Below are 22,335 nucleotides of genomic sequence, written 5' to 3'. Positions count from 1 at the left end.
CCCGTTGTAATGGAAGGGTAACAAAGATAACAAAGATCACTGGTAGAAACAACGGCAAAAAAAAATAGTTAAGGAAGAAGCACGATACCGAAGAAAAAGACAGTTACTGATGCTGATAATAATAAACATGATCATAATGATGATGGTTAGGACAAAAACTCAAAACAACACAAAGAAGGTGATGATGATGACACTGAAAGTTTTCAGGAACAACCTTTGTAACTGCATCCATGTCATGCCACTTTTTCGCCAATTTTACAGGCAATTCTTTGAAAGGTATCCCCTTCTTAACGAATTTTTTGCTTTTCTTCTGCAAAAACATCACATAGGCTGGCGCTGGTCTCTTGGGAAGATCTGGAAACTGAAAAAAAAATGTTTTAATTGAGAACAACATTTTACTAGTGTACGCTCGGATTGGCCAACCTTAAAGAAACTCAACTGCAGTAATACCAAGAGCGAAAATGTATCAACTACTACGCACCAGTCCTAGCAATCAAACAAAAAAAAAAAATTAGTTTTAGTTTTAGTAAGAGTTTTACGACATTTGCAACACAATAAGGTCATATACATGCCGAAGAACAGAAGTGTTACAAGAGAGTAACATACGTCATAAAGAAGGAGGAGAGAAAAGGACGATAGATGTTTGATAGGAAAGAAGGAGCAAACCACACCAGAACGCCTGCCAACCACCCACAACAAAAAATTTTAATCTTGTCTGCTTAAAAATACCGACAGAGCATTTTACATCAGATCCAAAGAACAACAACCCAGACACTCGCTTGTATGTACGCAACCAGACTTGTGACGAAAACCTCAAACCCATTCAAAACTGTAGGAAATGAGGAAGCTTTCACACCCCCCCCCCCCTTTCAAATAAAGTCAAGGTCAAATAAGTGCCAAAGTTAAGAGTTGCTACAAAAAAATAACATACAAAAAAGAAATAAGGACAATAGACTTTTGCTACGAAAGAAGGAGCAAACCACACTAGAGCACCTACAAATGAACTGTTAGTAGACAATGACATTTCCCCCCGCCCAAGTACAAAAACTTACAGAAGACGGCTCGTTCTTTGCCGCTTGGGCATCCACAATGATTTCGGCCATAGTTCTGTATCGTCGCACCTGGAAAAACAACATCTCACTGAAATTAATATAAATAATTAACTAATTTCCGTAGGGTTTAAGTTTAAGCAAAAGAGTTTTATGGCATTTGAAACACAAATTGGATACACAAGTGCCAGAGAATACAGGCGTTACTACTGAGTAGCATATATAAAGTTTGATAGGAAAGGAACAAACAATAAGCCAGAGCATAGCACCCACCAACCACCCCCTTTCTGTAGAATGCAAAAGAAAAGCAAACTAAGGGTGCCAGCATCAAAGAAACAAATCATTTGCAATTATGCGACAGGAACTATTGAACCCTACAAGAGACTGGATCACTAGAGAAAAATGGCACCAAAAAAGACAGTACATACACGAATCACTTCACATAAATTTAGGCCAATGTTGGAACAAAAAACAAAAAACATTTTAAAAAAGATAATATCCGTTTCGAGTGATTTTATTTTGCTCCACCTTCATACTTCATTATAGTGCAAAGTTGAAGCTTTCATCTTGACTACATTTAATTTAACATTGGTCTTAGAGACTTAAAACACCGGCCAAAATTGTGGTTCCAGGTACCAAGTGCCTCAAAACATGTAGGTCGTAAGTGAGTTTAAAGAGCTGTCAGGGTGAAGAGCGACATCACAACAAAAAAAAAGATAGCATTTGCATAGCACGATTCCCGCTCAACAAAAAGCTCTATGCGCTTTAAAATCTTTCTTATTACCACAGCATACCTGATAGCATTCTGAATTCTGAAACAATTACAATCTCAACTTCCCGGGAAGCATGCAGCACAAGCTGCCACTTACCTATGCCGCTAAAACACTAACTTACTGACACGATCTTTTGCTGTCTATGGCCAGGTACCCATTTCAACTTTTAAGTAAAGTGCGTAAAATTAGTGTAAAGTGCCTTTCCCAAGGACACAACATCGGGGCTGCAACTCGAGCCCCCGAATCCACAACTTCACGAATACGAGTCCAGCAGCCTACCACTAGACTACCGACACACCAATCAAAAAGACAATCAGGTTATCTGCTGTCCATCAAAGACATCACAAACTCAGTCGGCCTACCTTACTCGTCACGTTCACAAACTCCTCTTTGCACTCCTCAGCCGTCCGTTCCCCGACCTCAATCTTCTCCCAGTCAAATGTTTTCAGAACGGAAGTGAACGACTTGCTCTCATCTTTTGTTAGCTTTAGGACACTGTCAAGGAGCTCCTGCCTTTCCTCATATGTCCACCCAGCTGAAAAATACAAGAACACATTTTTTTATTTCTTCATTGGGTTTTTTGGGAGGGGGCGGAGGGGGAGGGGTGCGTTTATTTAAAATATTTATTTTATAATCAAAGCTCATACAATTTTACAAGGGAGAAAAGGTGTGAGGCAGTCAGTTCCAAATAATCAAACAATAACGGCAGTATCCGGACATTGAAAATCATTCCGCTCCTGAGAACGCAAGCATACATGCGTGTGAGTGTGAGTGAACTAGCGCAACAGTTATGATTGTTTTTAAAAAAATAGACACCAGTTACAATGTTACAAAATAACCTAACCAGTCACTGTGCAAGGTAAATATTTTTTCGAAGTGGCTATTCGGACTCGAGTTCGAACAGCAACTGGATGCTATTCGGACTCAAATTCCAATGCGCGTGCACAATCACCGGTGGTACCGTAAGCGAGGTCTATACTCGAGTCTGAATAGTCTCCTGTGGCTATTCGGACTTTAAACTACTGGTAGGCTATTACACTGCGTTCCACGATTACAAAGGGATCAGAACATCATAAAATTCATAATCAGTCCTTATAAGATACCCCCCCCCCTTCTCTCTCTCTTTCTCTTACTTTTTCTCTCTCTCCATCTTACTTCCCCAGGCCCGCCCCACCAACTTCACCCCTTTTTTTTAGCATATATCTATTCCCTCCCATACCGTTGCCCATGCTCGGCCCTACTATTATCCTTTGTGAAGAAAAGACCACAGTTTGCACTGGGTCACCACGGTCGGCGCCCCATTTGTTGTAAGTTCCTTGGCCAGATCGTAGAAACCGAGGAAGGCTACGGTTGAATTGCTTGTCCGTTTCACACCCGGTACACCAAGTGATTGCGCACGCGAGTTTGAAACCGAATAAGCCACTGAAGGCTATTCAGACTCTGAAGAGCCTCCCGCGGCATCTAATCTAGATTCTAGATCCAGACCTAAAATCTATGTGTGTGCATGCATGCTGTGTGAAGGAAATTGCTGGTTGGGTGGGTGAGAGTTCACATCCCGGTCAATACTAGAATCTAGATCTAGACTCTAGATCTAGATTATCTGATCTAGATCTAGAATCTAGATCTAGATTCTAGATATCTAGAGATCTAGAATCTAGATCTAGAATCTAGATCTAGATCTAGATCTAGATCTAGATTATAGATCTAAATCTAGATCTAGATCTAAATCTAGATAGATCTAGAGAGATTTTCAAGAACTAGAATCTAGATCTAGATCTAGATCTAGATCTAGATCTAGATTATGGCCTTTCCTAGATTATAGATCTAGAGATTTAATTTAAATTGATTTACATTCAAGTTGGCCTTCTTCATGTGTGCTACAAAAACAAAAAGAATAGAAAAAGGGAAAGAATTGAAATTATAATCTAGATCTAGATCTAGAAAATCTAGATCTAGATCTAGATCTAGATCTAGAATCATTTCAAATTTTCACCGGCGAAAAGGGCGCAATTCTGTTCTCTCAAAACACAACATGACATGTGGTCTGCAGTGTGGAGTGCTCATAGATCTATCAAGATCTACAAAATCTAGATCTAGAATCTAGCTCTAGATAGAATCTATGTCTTTTCAGATAAGGGCAAGAACGCTAAACAATTTTTTTACACTACGTGACTTACCCATTGTTATTGTTTTCGTTATTATACGACTCCTTCAGCCTAGGTTTCGTTACTTATCCCACTACACACTAGTGATGGGCAGGTATCGATATTAGGTACTCGATACTTAGATACCTATAGGTATCGGTATCGGTATCGATACCTGCTCTAAACATCGATACCTATGTGTTATTTATCCCAGGCACTCAAAGCAAGTGACTTGGGCCCACAGAATTCTACACTTAGTGTAGAATTCTGTGCTTGGGCCTTGAGAATTTTTTGTTTATCAAAACTGATAAGTTTTCGTGTGGGGGGGGGGAGCATTTTAAATGAATCTAGTGATGTTTTAACAAAAAGAGAGAAGTTTTTCATGAAATCTATCTGGTGATTTTGCAAAATCCTCACTGACAACCCTGATTTATCCTCATTGGTTTAATTTAAAGTTGCTAGATCTGGTAAATTGAATTACCTTTTTAGAACTCTTGTGTTTTTATTTTCAAATTACTAACATTTTCTGCAAAGCTGACTTTCCTCCCATACTTCACTTAGTTTTTGTTTTTATTCTCATATTTGGGTATTTATTTCTCTCTCTCTCTCTTTTACAAATAATTTTTGTTTGAGTCTCAGCTAAATAGTCACAACTTGTCTAGACAAGATTATCTAAATACTTGGAAAAGTATAGTTGTACTTTTGTCTTTACCGGTACTTATTATCCCCGGCGTATGTTAGGCCTACCATAGCAAAATAGCATTAGGTATCGAGGTATCGCTATCGATACCTTTAAAAAGTACTAGGTATCGACATCGATACCTAAATTGTGGTATCAGCCCATCACTACTACACACTACACACCGCATGGGGGCAGTCAGTTTAGTATTATGACTAATCTGGACAACGCTCTGCTGCTGCTGTTTATATTTTTTCAGACGCTGACCTAAGAAATGATCCGGGTATCGCTGCGAATCATTGTCATTAATAAAATCTTTGTCGTGAATGCCAAAATATTCGTGTTTGATATTTTTCCGAATAAAAGACTTTTTCAACCACACAGAGGGATAAAAATAATAATAATAATAATATTATAAAGATTTAATTTCAAAACTTAATAAATCTTTTTCGTGTATCACGTTGGTGTTTGCGATGTAGGTCACCTGGATGTTTGTATTAATCATTTTAAATATTATTTTTAATTAGTCGGAAAAAAATTCTATTTTGAGGCGAGAGCAATTTCAGGCCGGTCGAACTACCAATACAAGGGCCTATGTGTGTTTTTATAATCATTGGTTCCAGGCTGTCTCTTGCAAAGCTAATTATTTTTCTTTACCCATTCTTGGGGGAGTGGGCGTTCTGCATGGGTTTTGTTGTTGCTATTTTGTTTTGTTTTTAATTTTTAGGAGGGAGGGGTGGGAGCTGATTTTTTAAATGTTGACTTTGTTTTCGGGTAGATCTAGGTTTTTTTTAGGGAGGATGACATTCATGTCAATTTTGTTAATCCGAGATTGAAATTAAGTTTTTCGGCTTGCATTTATGGGTATCTCAGCAAAATTGGTCTTGAATAATATGTATAGGTCATTTCTATAACACTTATTATACTCTAGCTCTACGGGAGATCTACAATAACTTTGTCTCCGAACAAAACACAAATAAATGAGAATGTTTACCTACGGTCTTTAGATGATGTTAACACTCATATAATGCAAACAATCATGCAACACGACAGCGTACAATTGATCACGATACCAGGTCTATTGTATTAAGGACTATTTTATAAGAATCTTTAAGAATCTACATCTCAGACGTAACCAAGACAAATACTCGAGCAGATTTTTCATCAACAACTGCATCCTAAACGACGCTAGGGGAAAATAAAGATAAAATAGACAAATAAGATTTCAACAACAAAAAAGTTGCATCAAAACAGATTAATCGAATATCAATACTCGATGTTATTCATTTATTCAGCAATCCAATTTGGAGAATTAACCCCAGATTTTTTCAAATGCCAAGTTCAAAATTTTAAAAAATTATATTTGGTTATGCTTTCGATGCATCCGCGTTTTTAAGTTCTTTGTGAAAGGCCTAGATCTAATCTGGTAGCTGTTTTTCAGAGAATTCCTTTGAAATATATCAACATAAAGACCATATTAGGTGAAGTATTCTCTTCGTTTGCTAGTAAAAGTGACTGGGCATCTATCCTGGTCACCGTTTTATTTCCACTACCGGTATCACAACCTGTAGACATGTCTATGATACATAAACCCGAAGTGTAAACCCCCCCCAAAAAAATAAGAAGAGGAAACGGGTACTGTAAAATAAGTAACGATTTGTGAACTGATACAAAAAATCCAGCAGCGTTGCGGCAATACTGGTCAAAGGGAAACAACCAAGAATAAACAAACATTAAAATAGTAATATAATGTGTTAGCTCCCTTGTTCACAAGTTGTTGTTTTTCTTGGGGGGGGGGGGGGGGGTGGAACGCGCATACTCTCCTTTCATCAATTAATCTGAAATTATATATGATATGATAATTATATATGGTATGATAAACGCCTCTTGCAGCACTGTAACGTTGTTTAAGAGGCAGAACCTCAGCATTTAATGTCCATCTCCGATAGAACCGAGCCAAAAGGGGAAAATAGTATATTATGTAAAGTAGTGACTTCACTTTCCAAGGGTAACGACCCAATCAGCCTTGATTTAAAACAAAACTATCCAAGTTTGGTTCCGTCGGCTCTAACCTTTACGTTATATGCCGCCAGGCAAAGAAGGAGAGTAGGTGTGTGACTTGGGGTGGGTAGATGTTACCCTATCCATGTGAGCCCTGTGAGCCCACAGTACCGTGCAAGTAGTTAAGGTGATGTGGGTGGGAAATTTCGCCAGTGCCTGTGAACGTTCTCGGATCGAGTCATGGTGCTTCAGCCCAGAAACCTCATGAGTTGCCAGAGACCAGAGAGGCAAAGATTCTCTACTTGTAGAGAATCTTTGAGAGAGGTGCGGAATTACTTCGACCGCTTCCCTGATCGTACAGCCAACCAAGAAAAAAATGTTCCCTGATTTGTTGTTACATGCACGGGATCGGGTAACATTAGTTGATTGTGCTTATTACCAAGTTATTACATAGATGGGGGGGGGGGGGCTATGGGTAAAAAGAAGGGAAATGATTCAATCATTTATGTTTGTAATTGGTCAAATAGTACCTTGATCCTATGAGTTGCAAGCAGGAGTGGCAAAATAAAAAGTAAAATTGACTCATGACATTATCAGAGAGGATGGTAACTGCATGAGCACTTGGACTGTCTTGAAAGAGAAAGACGAGAGAGACAGAGAGACTGAGACAAGAGAGAGACAGCGTGTAGAGAGAGACAGACAGAGAGAGAGAGAGAAAGAGAGAGATGGGGAGGTGTCGAGAAAGAGTACCATCACACCTACCTCCACCCCCACCCGAAGAATAAAATATTATGTTTATTATATTATTTAATTTTCAAGTTAAAAAAATATTTTGTAATAACAATAAAGCAATTGGAAAGAGAGAAAACGAGGGGAAAAAAACAAGGACGAAAAGGTACAAAAACATAGCCTACTTTTGACTGCCAAATCTACTGTCGGAAAACAATTATGCGGGTTAATTCTGTTTTGTTAATATTTTAACTTTGTTCTTGTATTTGTGTTCTAACATAGATAAAAATCGGTTAAAAATGAAAGAACAGCTCATTAATAGGCTGAATCAAGAGTGTTTATCTGCACTTAGAATTTGATTTACCTCACCACCCTCTTCAATGACTGGAATGACTTGTGAAGTTCGAAAAATCTGGACAACGCGGTATGTTTTTCTATTTCAAAATGGCGTCGAAAAGGGTATTGTACCAACCGGCTCCGAAAGAGAATGTTGGTCATAAAAAGACGAGGAAACCTTTAGTTCAAGGACGACTTGCAATGGATGCAGGTGTTGAACGTAAAAGTGCTCCCCACCTTGTACAGGGCCGGGTAACCAACATCGGTGAGTAAAACCATACTTCGAGAAAGCCCTTCGATTCTCACAACAACGCCCGGGACTCGGTCTCTGCTGTGTGTGTGATGAATAGGCTGTTGTTGGTTGGGTTTTTTTGACATTCTGTAGATCTAGATCTAGATATAGATCTACTTTACTTGTCAGAAAGTTAGGCTACAAGAGCAAGTTAGAGCCAATAGTGTAGCAGACTATGCTGCTGCTACTAAACTGTGTCTACAGCCCAGGACATAGCTGTTTTGTAGCTAAATATTCAGCAGTTTGGACAGTTTGGTAAGTCGGTTACACACTTTACCCATTGAGTTTGAGACCCATTGCACCCGCGCTACGACTACGAGTATAGGCTACTAATAATATAGGTAGTGTCAATTGCCACCGAGTGACGCGGTGACAATTGACGCCGGCATCAGTGGTCACCGAGTAAATTGGAGCTCTTTTGCGTTGGTGAGTAGATCTATATATGAGCAATTACCAAAACGTGAGACTGTCTTGAGACTCAGTGGTGCAAAAAAAATTTTCTTACCAATTTGACTCTCTTTTCTGTCAGTCACAGATTGATATTTAGTGCTCATATTCCTAGAGTATCAGAGCAAGGAGATGTACGGTTTTGGAGATATGGGTCTATTGGTTTGGCAACTACTGTATTTCTTGTATGTAACAGTGATGACAAAAACAGATAAGCAGCAAGGCAAATTATAGACTTTAAATTCCATTTGTTTAGTAAACAAAGACTTTGTACACTATGAACTCCATTCATAATGGTAATATGAATGGCAAGCTTTGTAACAATGACGCAGTGCACAGAACATGTCATGATTGTTATGTACAAGAAAGGATACACATTGGACATTATCATTGACAACACATCACAATAGTGAAAGGCTGTACAAATACAGTTATCAAAGCCTCAGTACCAGAAAAACACATGTGTAAAACAATTTTTTAACTAATATGAGGCAAAAGCACAAAATCAATGGAGCTGACTTGTACATAACAGTGATGACAAACATGACTTGTACATAACAATGATGACACAATGTACAGGAAAAGACAAAAATCTTGCCTCCAGAGATAAAAGCGCACTTTAAGAATTAAAAAAAAAACAGGAGAGGTTTCTATTGCTTTGAAACAGATACCAGGTCATATCAAAGACAGTGGACGATCACAATTATGTGGCTAATTATGACAAACAGTACTCGTACATAACAGTGATGACAAAACATACTGGGAAAAGGTAAAATCATGCCTACAAAGAACAAATTTGCACTAAGACATAACAATGATGACACAATGACACAATGTATTGGAAAAAGGTATATCATACCAACAAAGAACAAATGTGTATTTTTGAGTTAGGCAGATAAACAAGGACATGTTTGTTTATTTGTTTGAGTAGTAAAGAGAGCACACATTACTTTAAAAATGTTTGCTCTTAGGACAATGTAATGTCTTGTACGGCTGCATGACGACACCCCAAACGTCATCACTGAGCACAAAAGCTAAATCTATAACCACAGAAATGATCCATCTCTCGAAGTTTGTTCACACATCACACTCTTGTTCCAGGAATCCAGTGTAAACACCGCAATTTCACTAAAATATTCAACAGAGTAGCCTAAAAACACGCAAAACAGCCCAGTACGTCACATTCAACGCAAAATTCTTGTGCGTCACCGGACGCTGAAGGCAATGACTACTTTCGTTTTTCTGTTTCCCCCGTTGCTTCCGTTGTTCTGGAGACGCGGGTAAGGGGAAGTCACTCAAGAAAACAATTATATCCGGGCACTTTTGATGACCCGTTCAAAACAAAAGTGGGCGAAATTCGGACTTCCGGCACGTCGCAAATTGACGACAATAACGGCGAATGTTAAACAGCCGACCGAAATCGTAGATCTAGGAACCCGATGTTCCTTTCGCGCATCGCGGCTTTTGAAGTATTGAATAAACGACGATAGGCAAAGAGATTTAACCAGCTACGGTGATTCTACTGAAAAATAATGGTGTTTTCTTAAACACCTAGTCCGTGACGACACGACAGACGCACAAGTAATCCGAATTGTTCGTCTATTTGCAAACAAATAAACCGATTTCTTGAACAAGTTAACCTTTCTCAATGACAAATAACATAGGCACAGCGGTTATAGAGCGCCCATTTAGTTTTGGCTGGCGCGAGGCAAGCAAGCCCGCGCTTCCCCAGGTCACGGGGTCATTTACCTGCGCCGCCGGGGATTTCCCTAATCAGCCGAACACCGGCAGCGCTCTTGTATTTTTTGCAAAGTTTACCAGCACAGTGAGCCAAAGCTAATGTAAGATGAATATTTTAATAAAGACCACGTAAATATTCAACATATTAAGGAAGAAAATGAAGAAATCGGAAGAACATGGTACATTACACTTAAAAGCTGTGAAGTTCTCAAAAAGGGGACTTAATTTGATAAATGTGTCATGGGTAATCAATTATAAACATCGATTTAAATATGATTGCCCCCAACGAATTCAATCAAATTTGCACACAGGACTGAGAACATAATGAAATTTGTACTGACAAAGGGGCATATGCACGAAGTTTCTGGATCCGTAATTATTCAGGTTTGAAGTTGATTTTTGCAATACTCTTGCTTTGCGACCTTGTTTTTTCATAGCGATATCCACGATACATGTAACTACAGAACAGATCTTTTCTTGCCGATACACTTATGAAAACACAACCTAAACACAAAATACAAAAAGAACACAATATTGCTGGACTGGAGGAATTATCTCATTTTTCCGCTGTAAGCTTTCGTCTTTTGATGGGTGGTGCACACGACAGAGTAGCTCAGGGTGGGTTGGACGTGTTGTGACTGCATGATTGTTTTGACGTGTTTTTCTTTGTCTGTTAGGCCACGGTTGCATGAATGAGATCACCCCCTTGCTCACAATGGAAGGCCATTCCAAACCCACATTTTTGTATCCAAGGAACGCAGTGTTTCTCAAGGATGTGTTGTTTGGGGATGACCTTTTCTTTTGATCGATTTTGATTGAGTAGCACGTGTTTTACGGCACTATCGACTCAAGACCTTTTATTTGCCAAATATGTTTCTGTATAAAGACATATATCGTGTGATGCATGACTGAATATGTGGTATTCTCTCTAAAGTGATTGGCTTTCCATGTGCAATTACTGTGTGGATATCTTTGAAGGTGTCTTTTACGTGAACAAATTTCTCTCTCAGAACAATTAATGCGGTGTCTATTATGCTTTGATTTCCCGTACATGCAACTGTTCCTTTTGCTAAACATGATGCTAGCTGTCTGTACACATGGGCTGTGATGTATTTTTGGCAGTGGCTTCCTATAAATGAACGGCTGTGGTAGGCCTGTGGTGTGAGGTTGTGTTGTTTGAGGATGTTATCAAATTCAGAGCAGGCAGGACTTGACCTTGGAATAAGCTCCCCAAACTCTAACTCTGACAGCTGATCATGTACTCTAGAACCCTTCCTCTCAAATCTCTCTGCTTCTCGTGGATTATCCGACAAAATCTGACAGCCCTGTAACAATTGAATGTCCTCGTTTTTTTCCAGCCCTCTTTCATTTTTTGCCGTAGATATGCACATTTTGTCCTATTCCAGGCGTGCAATTCTCCATAGATTGATGGACCAGCTGTACATCTATATCATGTGCAGCCTCCTCAAGAAGGCGATGATGTTTGAGCACAATGCCCACCATATGATCATGTTGAGTGTGGCTCTCCATGACAAAAATATTGTTAAAATTGACAACGAAATTCAGATGTAGTAGAGGCAAGAAAACTAAAAACAGCAAGGATGAATGTTCAGAGTGGTGGGTTGGTATTTTTAAAAAATCACAGAAAATCATAGAATGACTTCGTGCATTTGAAACTTGCACATGTAAATGAAAATTGTCCCCACAGTTGATACATGAATTTCTGTTTAAATCGTTGGGGGCCGGATTGATATATCTAAATCCAAACTGAAAAAGATCTAAACATTGAAGATGCCAGTTTGAAAATCACAGACTTACTTAAATCCCTTGTAAAACTGATATAATCGGACTTACAAGAAAACAAGTTATACCGGCCTACAGGTCAAACATAGCACGTTACAATGAAATCTCAATCGGCCTTGTAGCATTTATAGTTTCAGAGTTAGGAGACTTTCAATTCGCACTAAAACGCCATATTTACTACTGCCCCGGCACAGGAGGAGTGACGCTGCGGTCACCCCAATTAACCCCTCTGACAAGTGATTTATGACTACGCGCTGGGCTGTCGGGCGGGGCGGGCAGGGTGGTGAGGATGGTCGGGGAGGAACTGGGGAAGGAAAACTAAGTGAGCGGTCTGGACGGTATTTTATCCGCTGTGTAGGATCAAAGCACACTTTAAAAAAACACACCCAAAAATACTAAATTTTGGACATTCTTGGTAGTTTGCATTGGTGTGCTCAAAATCATAAATGACACTCCAGGAATCACAAAAAAACGAACATTTTTGGCACAAAATTTACAAACTCAAGATTGTAAAGCTGACAAGGGGTCTGAAACTGCTAATGCAGGTTCTACATCCTATATTTGACGTGTGTATACGTTTTGGAGGAATAAATACTAATGCATCACATTTTATGCACACTAATGTGAGATGTGTGTGTTTTTCCCCACGTTTTGGCAATGGCTCATATGTGTGCTTGGTGTTCTGCGTTCTCGAACTTACGCTTACGCACACCTAGCTCTCTCATCTCTGTCCCTCTGTGAGTGTGTGTCGTGTATGGATGTGTGTGGGTCTCGCTCTTTCCCATTCCCCCCCCCGTATTTATGTTCCCCAGATATGAATTTCTGCTTAAGTTTGTGTGCATTTGTGGCCTTAATCTAGATCTTTTTCTTGAATCGCCTGTGTTGGTTCTACACCGAAGAGCAGGCTGAGGCTAGCCTACGTCTCATTCAAAACACGCCAAGTTGGTAGCTCTCTTGATGTTCGTCCAGTGAAATTAGTAGAGAACAAATTGACCCACTTAGACTTGAGGAGCTTGAAAGGATAGCCGGGGAACAAGATTTCCATTTTACTGTACAAAATCTTTCAAATGAGCTTGAATTTGCATGCAAAATATATTACTCTCGTTAAAAATAAATTTAGATCTATTGTTAGTTTTGATAACCATTGTGCGGGTAAAAAGAAGAATTTGAGTGCAAAGCATTCGGAAATTCTGTACTATTTGCTTTCGAACCCCGGAATATGTGTAACTACTCGTTATGACTTATTATCAACTTTTGAGAGGGGGTTAGATGTATTATGACTTATTCAGGTGTTCGTAACATATTATGAATAGTAATCTAAAGACAGAGCCAGCATTGTTTTCAGACTTGACACCGCTTCACTCGGTGGCAATTAACGCTACCAATAATATACTATATAATATAATACTGCCACTGTATGAGTGGACCAAACTTATAGACTTTCACTCAAAGGCAAATTAAGTTTTGTAGCAAATCAGGTCATCTGTTGAACCAATCTGGTGAGTAATTCAAGTCTGGAATCTTTTACATTTAAAGTAACAATACAGTGCAGCCTCTCATATAACAGCCTTCGATATAAAGTATAAAGACATCCTCTGTAAAGCGACATGGTGCCCAGGTCCCGATTTTTTCCTTATAGATCTAGATCTAAATATATATATCATTAGTAATATTTTGGTTGCCTCTCTAAAACATTTTTTCGGCTCCTGATGATGTAGTTTTTTATACATTGTTCTTCTGTTATATTCAAGTCATGTTTTATGCGAAATGGAGTGAAAAGGCATAGATCTTATTTACAAAATACATGAAACGAGTCTAATTTTATATAACTTCGACATTTTGACATGCATTCATTAGCTAGCAAAAAGAAATTTAATAATTTTTTAAAAACATTCAGGATATTGTTAAAATTGTTTTTGTTTTGTGCAGTATGTTTTATTTTTCATGCTAAGTTTCATCGATGTGTGGTGAATATGAAGGTCATTGATTTTTTTTTTTATGGTGCGAAAACACCTGACATTCTTCAGATGGTACGCCAAAAAGTGCCTGACAGCTGGTGCCTGGGAGTGACTTTTTTTCAGAAAAAAATATTTATTGGAAATTTAGGTGATCTGCATGCTGGTTGTTTTGTGTACCTCATTGTTTTTGAGAGACTTTCCCTCACTTGTGTCTTGCTCTTCGTCTGCAATGAATCGCAACTGTTTTCTTTTTGCTTTTCTTTACTCAGACAAAAAAATAATAAAACGCATCTTTTTTTAAATCTCATTTCTGCAGAAGAAAGTTTGGATCCCACCCTGAGTCCCCTCAAGTCCGTGCCGGTGCTGACAGAACACTCCTCGCCGCGGCCAGAACCTCCCTCTCAGTGCCTCGACCTCTCCGATGCCGATTTTGAGGCTAGCGTGACCTCTGCACTGCGGCAGTCGCAGCCAGTCATGGTCTTCGATGCCTCCCACCTGGGCAACTCCCCACACAGTCGAGAGGTGGAAGTGGTGGTCGCCTACGAGGACTCCCCAGCCCGTGTGGTCTGCCACAGCCCCCGCCATCTGGAACGTTCCGGGAGATCCTCCAGGAAAGGGTCAGCGTCGTCTGTGAAGAAAAGCCCCGTGTCGCTGAGCGACAACAGCGTGCCGCACTGGTCCGTGCCTGTCGACAGAGTGCCCAGGGTGGGTTCTGTGTCGAAGGATATCAACAGAAATCTCTTCCCTGGGGAAGGCAGTGAGAACGGTAGTGTGTTTAACAGTGGAATAGAAATGGAGACCCCGACTAAATTTGCCAGGTCCGTGGAGAATGAGGCATACATCTCACAGCACAGCCGAGGCATCATCCAGGAGATTTTAGCCCAGGAAATGGGCACCAGTAATTTGGATGCCATTTCTTTGCACAGCCAAGGGAGCTCACCTTCCCTCAGGCAGAAGTTGTCTCCCATGTCATCCTCCCCGACTGCGTCGTCAAGGAGAACGGTACCGCACACGTCCAGCCCATTGTCTCGTACTCCTCTCTCTCAGAGCAACCACAACAGTGTCCATCACCAGGGTCAGGAATCGGGGAGGAAAGTGGTGAAAATCTCCAACTACCCACAGCCCAAGTTTGACGATGACTCGGACACGTCGACCGACAGAGTCCCGGTCAAGGACGACAAAGAGCCTCGTGTCACAAAAACCTCAGCGACGGCGCAGTTCGAGCCGGACAACTCTGATTCGGAGACGTGCTCTCTTTACGAGTATGTTTCTCCCAGAGTAAAACCTGTGTCGAGTTCGGCTTCCAAGCAGTCGAAGACTGGGGAGAAACTGCAGAATGCTCCAGTTAATCCTCCCGGTTCTGTACGCAAGAAAAAACCAGTCCGCATGGTTCCATCTCGGTACATGCAAAGTGCGTCTCAGTACAGTAAGGCTAATCAGACGATTTCTTCCTCGAAAAACTCAACCTCCAGTGGGGATAATTCCATTCCTTCTGTTAAAAAAATGCAAAAACAAAAGTCCATCTTGGGTAAACCTCCTGGGAAACCCGTAAAACAAGAGAAAGGGGTTGTCATGAACAAACAGTCAACAAGGGGGGCTTCTTCAGCTCCTTTGAAAAATAATTCCTCAAAGCACGGGGGTATCTCTGCCGCAGGTAAAGAAAACAGGCAAGTGTCGTCAGCTGTCGTGGAAGCGTACGGCGAGTCAGAAAGTCCCAAAACTTTAGTCCGGGACACAGATCGTCCTGGTGGAGGCTCCCACAAGACGTCGACCCCCACACACGATCAGCTCGCCTCGCTGTCCCAAAGCATCGATGCGTCTGCGATACAGTCGGTCTCTGCTCTCTCCCTCAGCACCTGGGGCCCGGGAATGTCCATGCTGGAAGAAGAAACGAACGGCAGTGGAGCCGGCGGTCCCAAGTCGGGACAAACAGCAGGACGTCGGGCACAAAGTAAAACGGCTGTGACCTCAGAAAACGAGCCTTCAGAACGTGGTAGTAGGAACAAGCCGCTGTCCTCCCAAAACCTAGATTTGCTGTACTCGCGGTACATTCAGGGCCAGTTTCTCATCTCTCGAGTGAAGAAGCTGTTCAGAGAGCAGGAAGAGCGGGTGATGAAGCAGCTGGGCGGCTTGTGGCAGCTGTTGGAGGAGAAGAGGGAGGAGGTGTGTGGGCAGGAGCGAGAGCTGCACCGTCTGAGGACGCTCAACCTGCTGGACCAGACCCTGGGCGTGGGCAGAGAGCTGGGCTCCCTGGTGACCGCCATCCCACAACTGGACTCGGACTTCTCCCAGCTGGGCCAGGCGCTGGGGGCCACTCGCAACCAGCTGCCCACCCGAGACGTGTACTTCCCGGCTGGCGGGGAAGACGCGGTGGAGGAGTATGGCGACAAGATGGAGCAGGCCCTGCGGGACTCGGAACAGCTTCTATCGGAGATTTCCTCGGAGACAGAGGAGCAGACGCTTGCCTTGAGCCAGTATCTGTCCAGCCTGTCGGCCATCGACAAGAACACGGGCGCCACCGCAGAGGGGCTGACTCGGTGTGTCAAGGACTTGGACTCTATTCAGGCTCTGACCACGCGACTCGTGTCTCTCAACCTACAGAACTTACAGGGGCAGGATATTTCTTAACACCTCCAACAGTCTTGTGGCTTGAAGAATCAGGGTTGTCAACTGTTTTGAATTTCCCGGGACTATCCCTTTGGAACTATCTCATCCCTATAAAAAGAGCTGCAGAGCTGGCTTCCCATGCCAAACTGCATCCATCTCCCCTGGACGCTGAACTATTTACAGCAACAGGGGGGTGAAAAGGTAAAAGTAAGTCCCGGATCTGGCAATTCTAGAGCCGTATCACATACACTCTAAAACCAGTCCCACTCTAGAGTAATTTTGTTTAGACATCTAATGACATGACCTTGGGTGTTCCTGATTGACTGGGTTCTGAAAAAGTTGGCCAGCGTGGTGGTGGCTCAGGACCCTGGTTGGTAACTAAACTAGTTGTAACACTAACACAGTTCTGCCTAACAAAAGATCAAAGAATTGTGTTCACTTTTGTTGGAAGAATGTGGGTTGGATACAGAATGTACCAGCATCTGTGGTGTAGTGAGACAGGCGCTTTGCCGTTGCACACAGGTGGGAATTTGATTCCTGAATGGAGGGGGGGGGTTACGGTGATCTCAGCCTCTCACCGCTGGGATGCTATAGTTGTATCCTTATCCTTCTCGGCCTCGGCGAGGGTTGGCCTTGACTGGCAGGGTCAAAGCCTGCCTCCTAAACAGATCTAAAAATTGTGTCGATGGGGACGTCAAAAAGTTGGATGAGTTTATTTGACCACTTTCCACAAAGCGAGTTTTCTCGTCACTGGTCCAAATTGGGGTGCTTGTAGGAGACAAGTGTACTTGTCAGCTGTCGCTTAAGTGTTCATTTACCGTGGTCTGGCCCACCTGACATTACCAGGAACTCGGCAAAAGTCGGAGATTTAAAAAGATTGATAGCTCATTTGTTGATCTGCAATTTTCTTTTGATATTTGATATATTATATTATGTTTATGTTACAATTGAGTTCTCATTCAGTAAATAAAACAATGCTGCAACTGTATTTAACGGTTGAAGGTGTATGAAAATGAAGCTAAAATTTGTGACTAGTGCTATCTTTTCGAGTGCTGATTACAGATGTATTTCTCTCTTTTGGGGCACGTATTTTAACATGATTTTTATCTGAATCATAAAATTCTGAGATCAGTTAAGGCTATCAGATTCATTATTTGCATCAAAGGCATGAAAAATATTCTGTTTTTACCTCATTCAACTCATTGGTAGATGTTTATGGGCTAAGCGTGCAATGATTAGTTTGTTAACATCAATCACTCTGATAGAGAAAATATTAACTTATCTTAGTCTGCTGTGTAGTAAAAAGTTCATGAGAAAAGGTAGTTTCTCACTAGAGACAGGGAGCTCTTACCGGTGTAAATAAAAAGTGAAAGTGTTCAGCTGACAATCAAGCAACAGATAGAAGCACCTCAAGAAGAGGTCGACCGGAGGATGAAGAGAGTATGATCAGAGATGAGGCAACAGACCAGTGGATTAAGAGAGTATGATCAGAGATGAGGCAACAGTCCAGTGGATTAAGAGTATGATCAGAATCAGAGACGAGATCTGAGGCAATCACCTATGGTCAGGATGTGCCGAAGTTAGAGGAAGTGGCCAGGGACAGAAGCGTGGCATCAACTGCTCTCTGTCTTGTGTACCTGACGGTACAGGGAGAGAGTAAAAACAAGATAATGCTTTATATTTATATTAATTTGCCAGAGTTTCCCTTTACTTTTTGAAAAAAATATGAATGTAAAACTGCTAGATCTAGTTTGGATATTGTCCTCAGTCAGTGATGTCCCCTGTGAGTTAAATCCCTCTGGATGTATGACCTGTTGTTGTTGTTTTTTGGGGTAGATAGAAATTGTCTGTTTTTTTAGTGGGTGTCGGTTTTTATTGGAGGGGGGGGGGGGGGGGTTGTTGTTGTTTTTCAAATGGTGCTCCCATCTCAATTTGACTGGTGTGTGCATGATTCAGATGAGCTCTTTTTTTTGTGTGTCCTTTGAGACAGTGGACTGTGAAAACTTCATGACAGGGTGAGGGGACGAATGAAAGTGAAAGAATGCACGAGAACCTACACAATGTTTCTGGTCTTCTTGGATTGTCTGTGGGGTGTATTTCAATCCCTCTTGGTCTTACCCTTCCCTTTTCTTGACAGAAGATTGATCATGAAATTTTACCACCTTTTATTTCTGATTTCCGGACGTTTTTCTGTAAAAACTATTATATATAGGAACTTATAATGCTGTATGTGTAATCTAATGTTTAAATTATTAATTTAAAATGCAGTAATGTAATATATTCCTGTTTTTTGCTCTAAGTAGCAAACAATCAGAAAACTGATGTCCAGCGTTTTCTTTTTTTATGCCCAAGTCCTTGACCTTCTCTCGCCGGCCTCTAACCCCTGGATTTGTCCCTGGACTTATCTACACTCGGAGTGGCTGTGGGTGTGGGGTAAAATGGTGTAAACATGTGAACTGTGTTTTCAGTACCAGACAACTTATTTTGCCCCTTTTTTTCCTATCAAATATGTGAGGCAGCATGGTGAAATCAGGCGCTCATCAAAACAATGAAATGGAATAAACTGGCATTTTCCCGCCAGTTTGGCTATTATATTGAATTTTTTTTTTTACGGCTCATCTTTTATGTCCATACAAGAACACATTTCTGTGTGGGTTTTACTTGCTTAAAGACAACAATGTAAGTTTTCAGTTACCGGGGGCTCTATAGATATGGAAATAAACTTTGGTTGCCATTTTCTCACTAATTTAAACTCTGAAACAAGGCGACCTCCACCTCCTTCAATTGCGGAGATTTCGACTTCTATTCAAGATAAATGGGTATTTTTTTCCATCGAAAGCAAGACAAATGAAAAAGCTTTAAGATGAAATACCAATAACTCCACAGTCCCAAAAATTGACAAGCGCCTGATTCCACCACGTTGTGACATATATCGTTCTTATCTCCCCTCCTTCCTTTTTGTGCATGTTACAGTTACTCTCTTGTAGCACCTGTAATCATGAGCACTGATATGATTTAATTGTGTTGTAAGTGCCGTAAAACGTTTAGGCCTACTAAAAGAAAAGTCTACATATTTATATGTGTTGTTGTTGTTGTTGGGCGTGGTGTATGGAGAGATGTGCTTTTGGTGCTCACCTATTGCTGTAAAAATTTGCCATTTGTTTCACTTTTTTGTGTTGGTCGTTCCGGAGGTGGGTGTTAATTGGGAGGTCCTGCTTTGGAATGATCTGTCCTGTGTTCAAGTGCTATGATCATACCATGCTGGTCCCATCCCCCTTCCCCAACGTTGCGTCCTTGGGAAAGGCACTTTACACAAATTTTTCCGCTTTGCTCGGTTCTTTCGGGGATGGACATTAAGCTCAGAGATCCTGCCTCTTAAATTTATTAACATATTATAGTTTTGATAGGGGCATTAATAAACCTTCACCCATAATGTCACCATTTTCCTCCCTCCCTTGATTCCTGCACAAGAATATGTGAGGTGTGCTGACAAAATGAGTTACTTCTCGGATTTTAGCATTATGGAAATTGATACATCAACTTGATAGCTGAAGTTTGTGCAATTTGTGAGCATGGAATAGTAAAAGACACAGTACACTGAACAAAATGGCATCAATTGAAAATCTATAAATCTGACCCCAGTGTCGATTTTCAGCCGATATCTCCATTCTTGGATCGTGAGAAGTAACTCATTTGGTCAGCACATCTCACATGTGTTTAGAAGGTACAACAAGGTACTTATGACTTGTTATTTGTCTTAATCATTGAGCTCAAAACCTGATAATATGACTGATCTGTGATAATAGTATTCATGTGGTACTTGTTTATTATGTTTCTTTATTAACACAACTATAAGTGTATGATAAATGATGTGCTGTTGTCTTTACCGTTCTGTCCAGAAAGATGTAGGGAGGACCGTGGGGTGCTGGTTATAATAAATACCATGTACTTTCACTGTCAGGCTTCGTTCACTGATGTGGGCAGTATTGCTTACAGACGTATCTCAAAGGCCGCCAAAAATGACTTACACATCTGTATGCAATACTACCCGCGTGATGTGGTTCATTGGAGCATGTCGCTGGTAGGTTCTACTTCTGTTTTTTTCTGCTGTTTGTCTTGTCTGTCTTTTTCTCTGCATCAAAATCAAATGAGCGTTATTGTGTTGCTGTCTTTGTTTTTGCTAAAACAGTTGTTTATTTACTGGCCACGTTATACAGCTCTAACTCTTAACGCAAGCATCGATTACGGGACACAGTCATTTGTTACAGAACAAAAATTTATACTGAAATTGAAAGAAACAACCTCTATGTATTGCATCATGGTGAAACCAGGCGCTCATCGAAATAATGAAATTGAAGAAGCAGGAATTTGTTTCTACCCGTTGGGCAATCTTTAATGGGGGGGGGGGGGTTGTCTTTTCTTTTTTTTTCTTCTGAAACGCCTTTTATCTACATTTAAAAACACATTTGTGTGTTGATTTTATCGATAAACATTTAAGGCATTTAAAAAAATGTAAATTTGCAATTTTCAAGGACTCTCAAGCTTTGGAAATCACAAAATTTCGGCAGCCATTTTATCACTAATTTTACCTCTGACACCAAACGACCCCCATCTCCTTCAAATGCAAATATTTCGCCTTCTTTTCCGGGTAGATGGGTATTTGTTTCACCAAAAGCAAAACAAACATCTTTAAGATGAAATGAATGCCTCCATAAGGGTCCATATGCCCAAAAATTGACAAACGCCTGATTTCACTACGATGCCTCGTGTGTGTTGAGGGTGTCGGCCATTACTCATTACTGATTAAAGTGGACCAGAAACAAAAATGCTTCAAGTGCTGATTTGAATTTTGATAAAGTGGTCACTTCCTGTGACTCTTTCTAAGTGAAATATAGATCTGTTAGCTCTACCATAATGTAAGAATGTTGAAGTTTTGAATGATATTTTTCTATTTATCTTGCAATGTTTATGGCGATAGTATCAAGTGCCTAGGATACATAGGCCTATATCTTTCACATCCTGTGTATTTCACTCACTTTCACTATTTGTTGGCATTATATTATATAAGTTATTTGTTAAGTATGTTCAGCTTTCAACTTTCTTGCTACTTAATTTGCACGACTAAGTTTGTTGGAGGTTTAAAAATATGTTATTTTCGTATTTTTATCTTACAAAGTTCATGCAGAAAGCACCAAGCCCAAGAAATTGTAAATCACATTATTATGAGTACATGTTTTCACTGACTGTTTTGTGGTTACAAGTTACAGAGATCTAAGAAATAAATTACAGTAGAAATTGCTCCAACTTTAACACCAACTTGGCAAGAACCCCCCCCCCAGCTGGGTTTTTGTTTTGTTTTGTTGTTGTTGGGGTTTTTTTGGTGCTATGAACAGCTGCTTGTATTATGGGAATGGTAAGACTGAGGGCACCATCGATAGTTGTTCTTTTTGTTCCCTCTGTTGTTTCTATCTGTCTGTCTTAGAAGGCTATTTATTTACTACTCTTTCTCTGCGCAAAATAACGGTTATTGCGACGACATGCTTTGCTTTACTCAAACGAACAAATAAACAAACTGTTATATGAAATGATACTACGACTTCCAGTTTGAACATAAGGAATGGGGATTGAAATTGACAGGAGTTTATGTCCTTGTTAGTGTTCGCAGGTGTGAATTGGTCACTTTTAAGGACAAGCGGGCTAACCCAGATTTCGGGGGTTTCCAAAAATCTTGACCTACACCAAAAGTGGGCATTGCCCTACCTATAGATCTAGGAGAA

At 40.7% G+C, this 22,335-nt stretch overlaps 2 protein-coding genes across 3 annotated transcripts in view; one reads left to right on the top strand and one right to left on the bottom strand.

Annotated features, from left to right (window-relative positions):
* The window catches only part of LOC101864213 (nucleolar transcription factor 1), a 16,865-nt gene extending 12,759 nt beyond the window's left edge, over positions 1-4,106 (bottom strand). For both annotated transcript variants that reach the window (XR_220292.3, XM_005094963.3), the window contains exons 1-4: positions 4,000-4,106; positions 2,185-2,357; positions 1,053-1,121; positions 215-361 (exon numbers count right to left, since the gene is read on the bottom strand). Coding sequence is in view for 1 of the 2 variants with exons in the window: in XM_005094963.3 (XP_005095020.1) it covers positions 215-361; positions 1,053-1,121; positions 2,185-2,357; positions 4,000-4,003 (393 nt within the window). In the remaining variant the exon portion in view is untranslated. The remainder of the gene's footprint in view (positions 1-214; positions 362-1,052; positions 1,122-2,184; positions 2,358-3,999) is intronic.
* Positions 4,107-7,756: 3,650 nt separating this feature from the next.
* LOC101863972 lies at positions 7,757-18,871 on the top strand. Its single transcript, XM_005094962.3, has 2 exons — positions 7,757-7,976; positions 14,268-18,871. Exons 1-2 carry the CDS (start codon positions 7,802-7,804, stop codon positions 16,577-16,579), a joined length of 2,487 nt encoding a protein of 828 aa, XP_005095019.2. The 5' UTR covers positions 7,757-7,801; the 3' UTR covers positions 16,580-18,871.
* The last annotated feature ends 3,464 nt before the right edge of the window (positions 18,872-22,335 follow it).

The sequence above is a fragment of the Aplysia californica genome, unplaced genomic scaffold (genome assembly GCF_000002075.1).
Source record: "Aplysia californica isolate F4 #8 unplaced genomic scaffold, AplCal3.0 scaffold00092, whole genome shotgun sequence".
Lineage (NCBI taxonomy): Eukaryota > Metazoa > Mollusca > Gastropoda > Aplysiida > Aplysiidae > Aplysia > Aplysia californica.
This window is presented reverse-complemented; position numbering and strand designations above follow the sequence as displayed.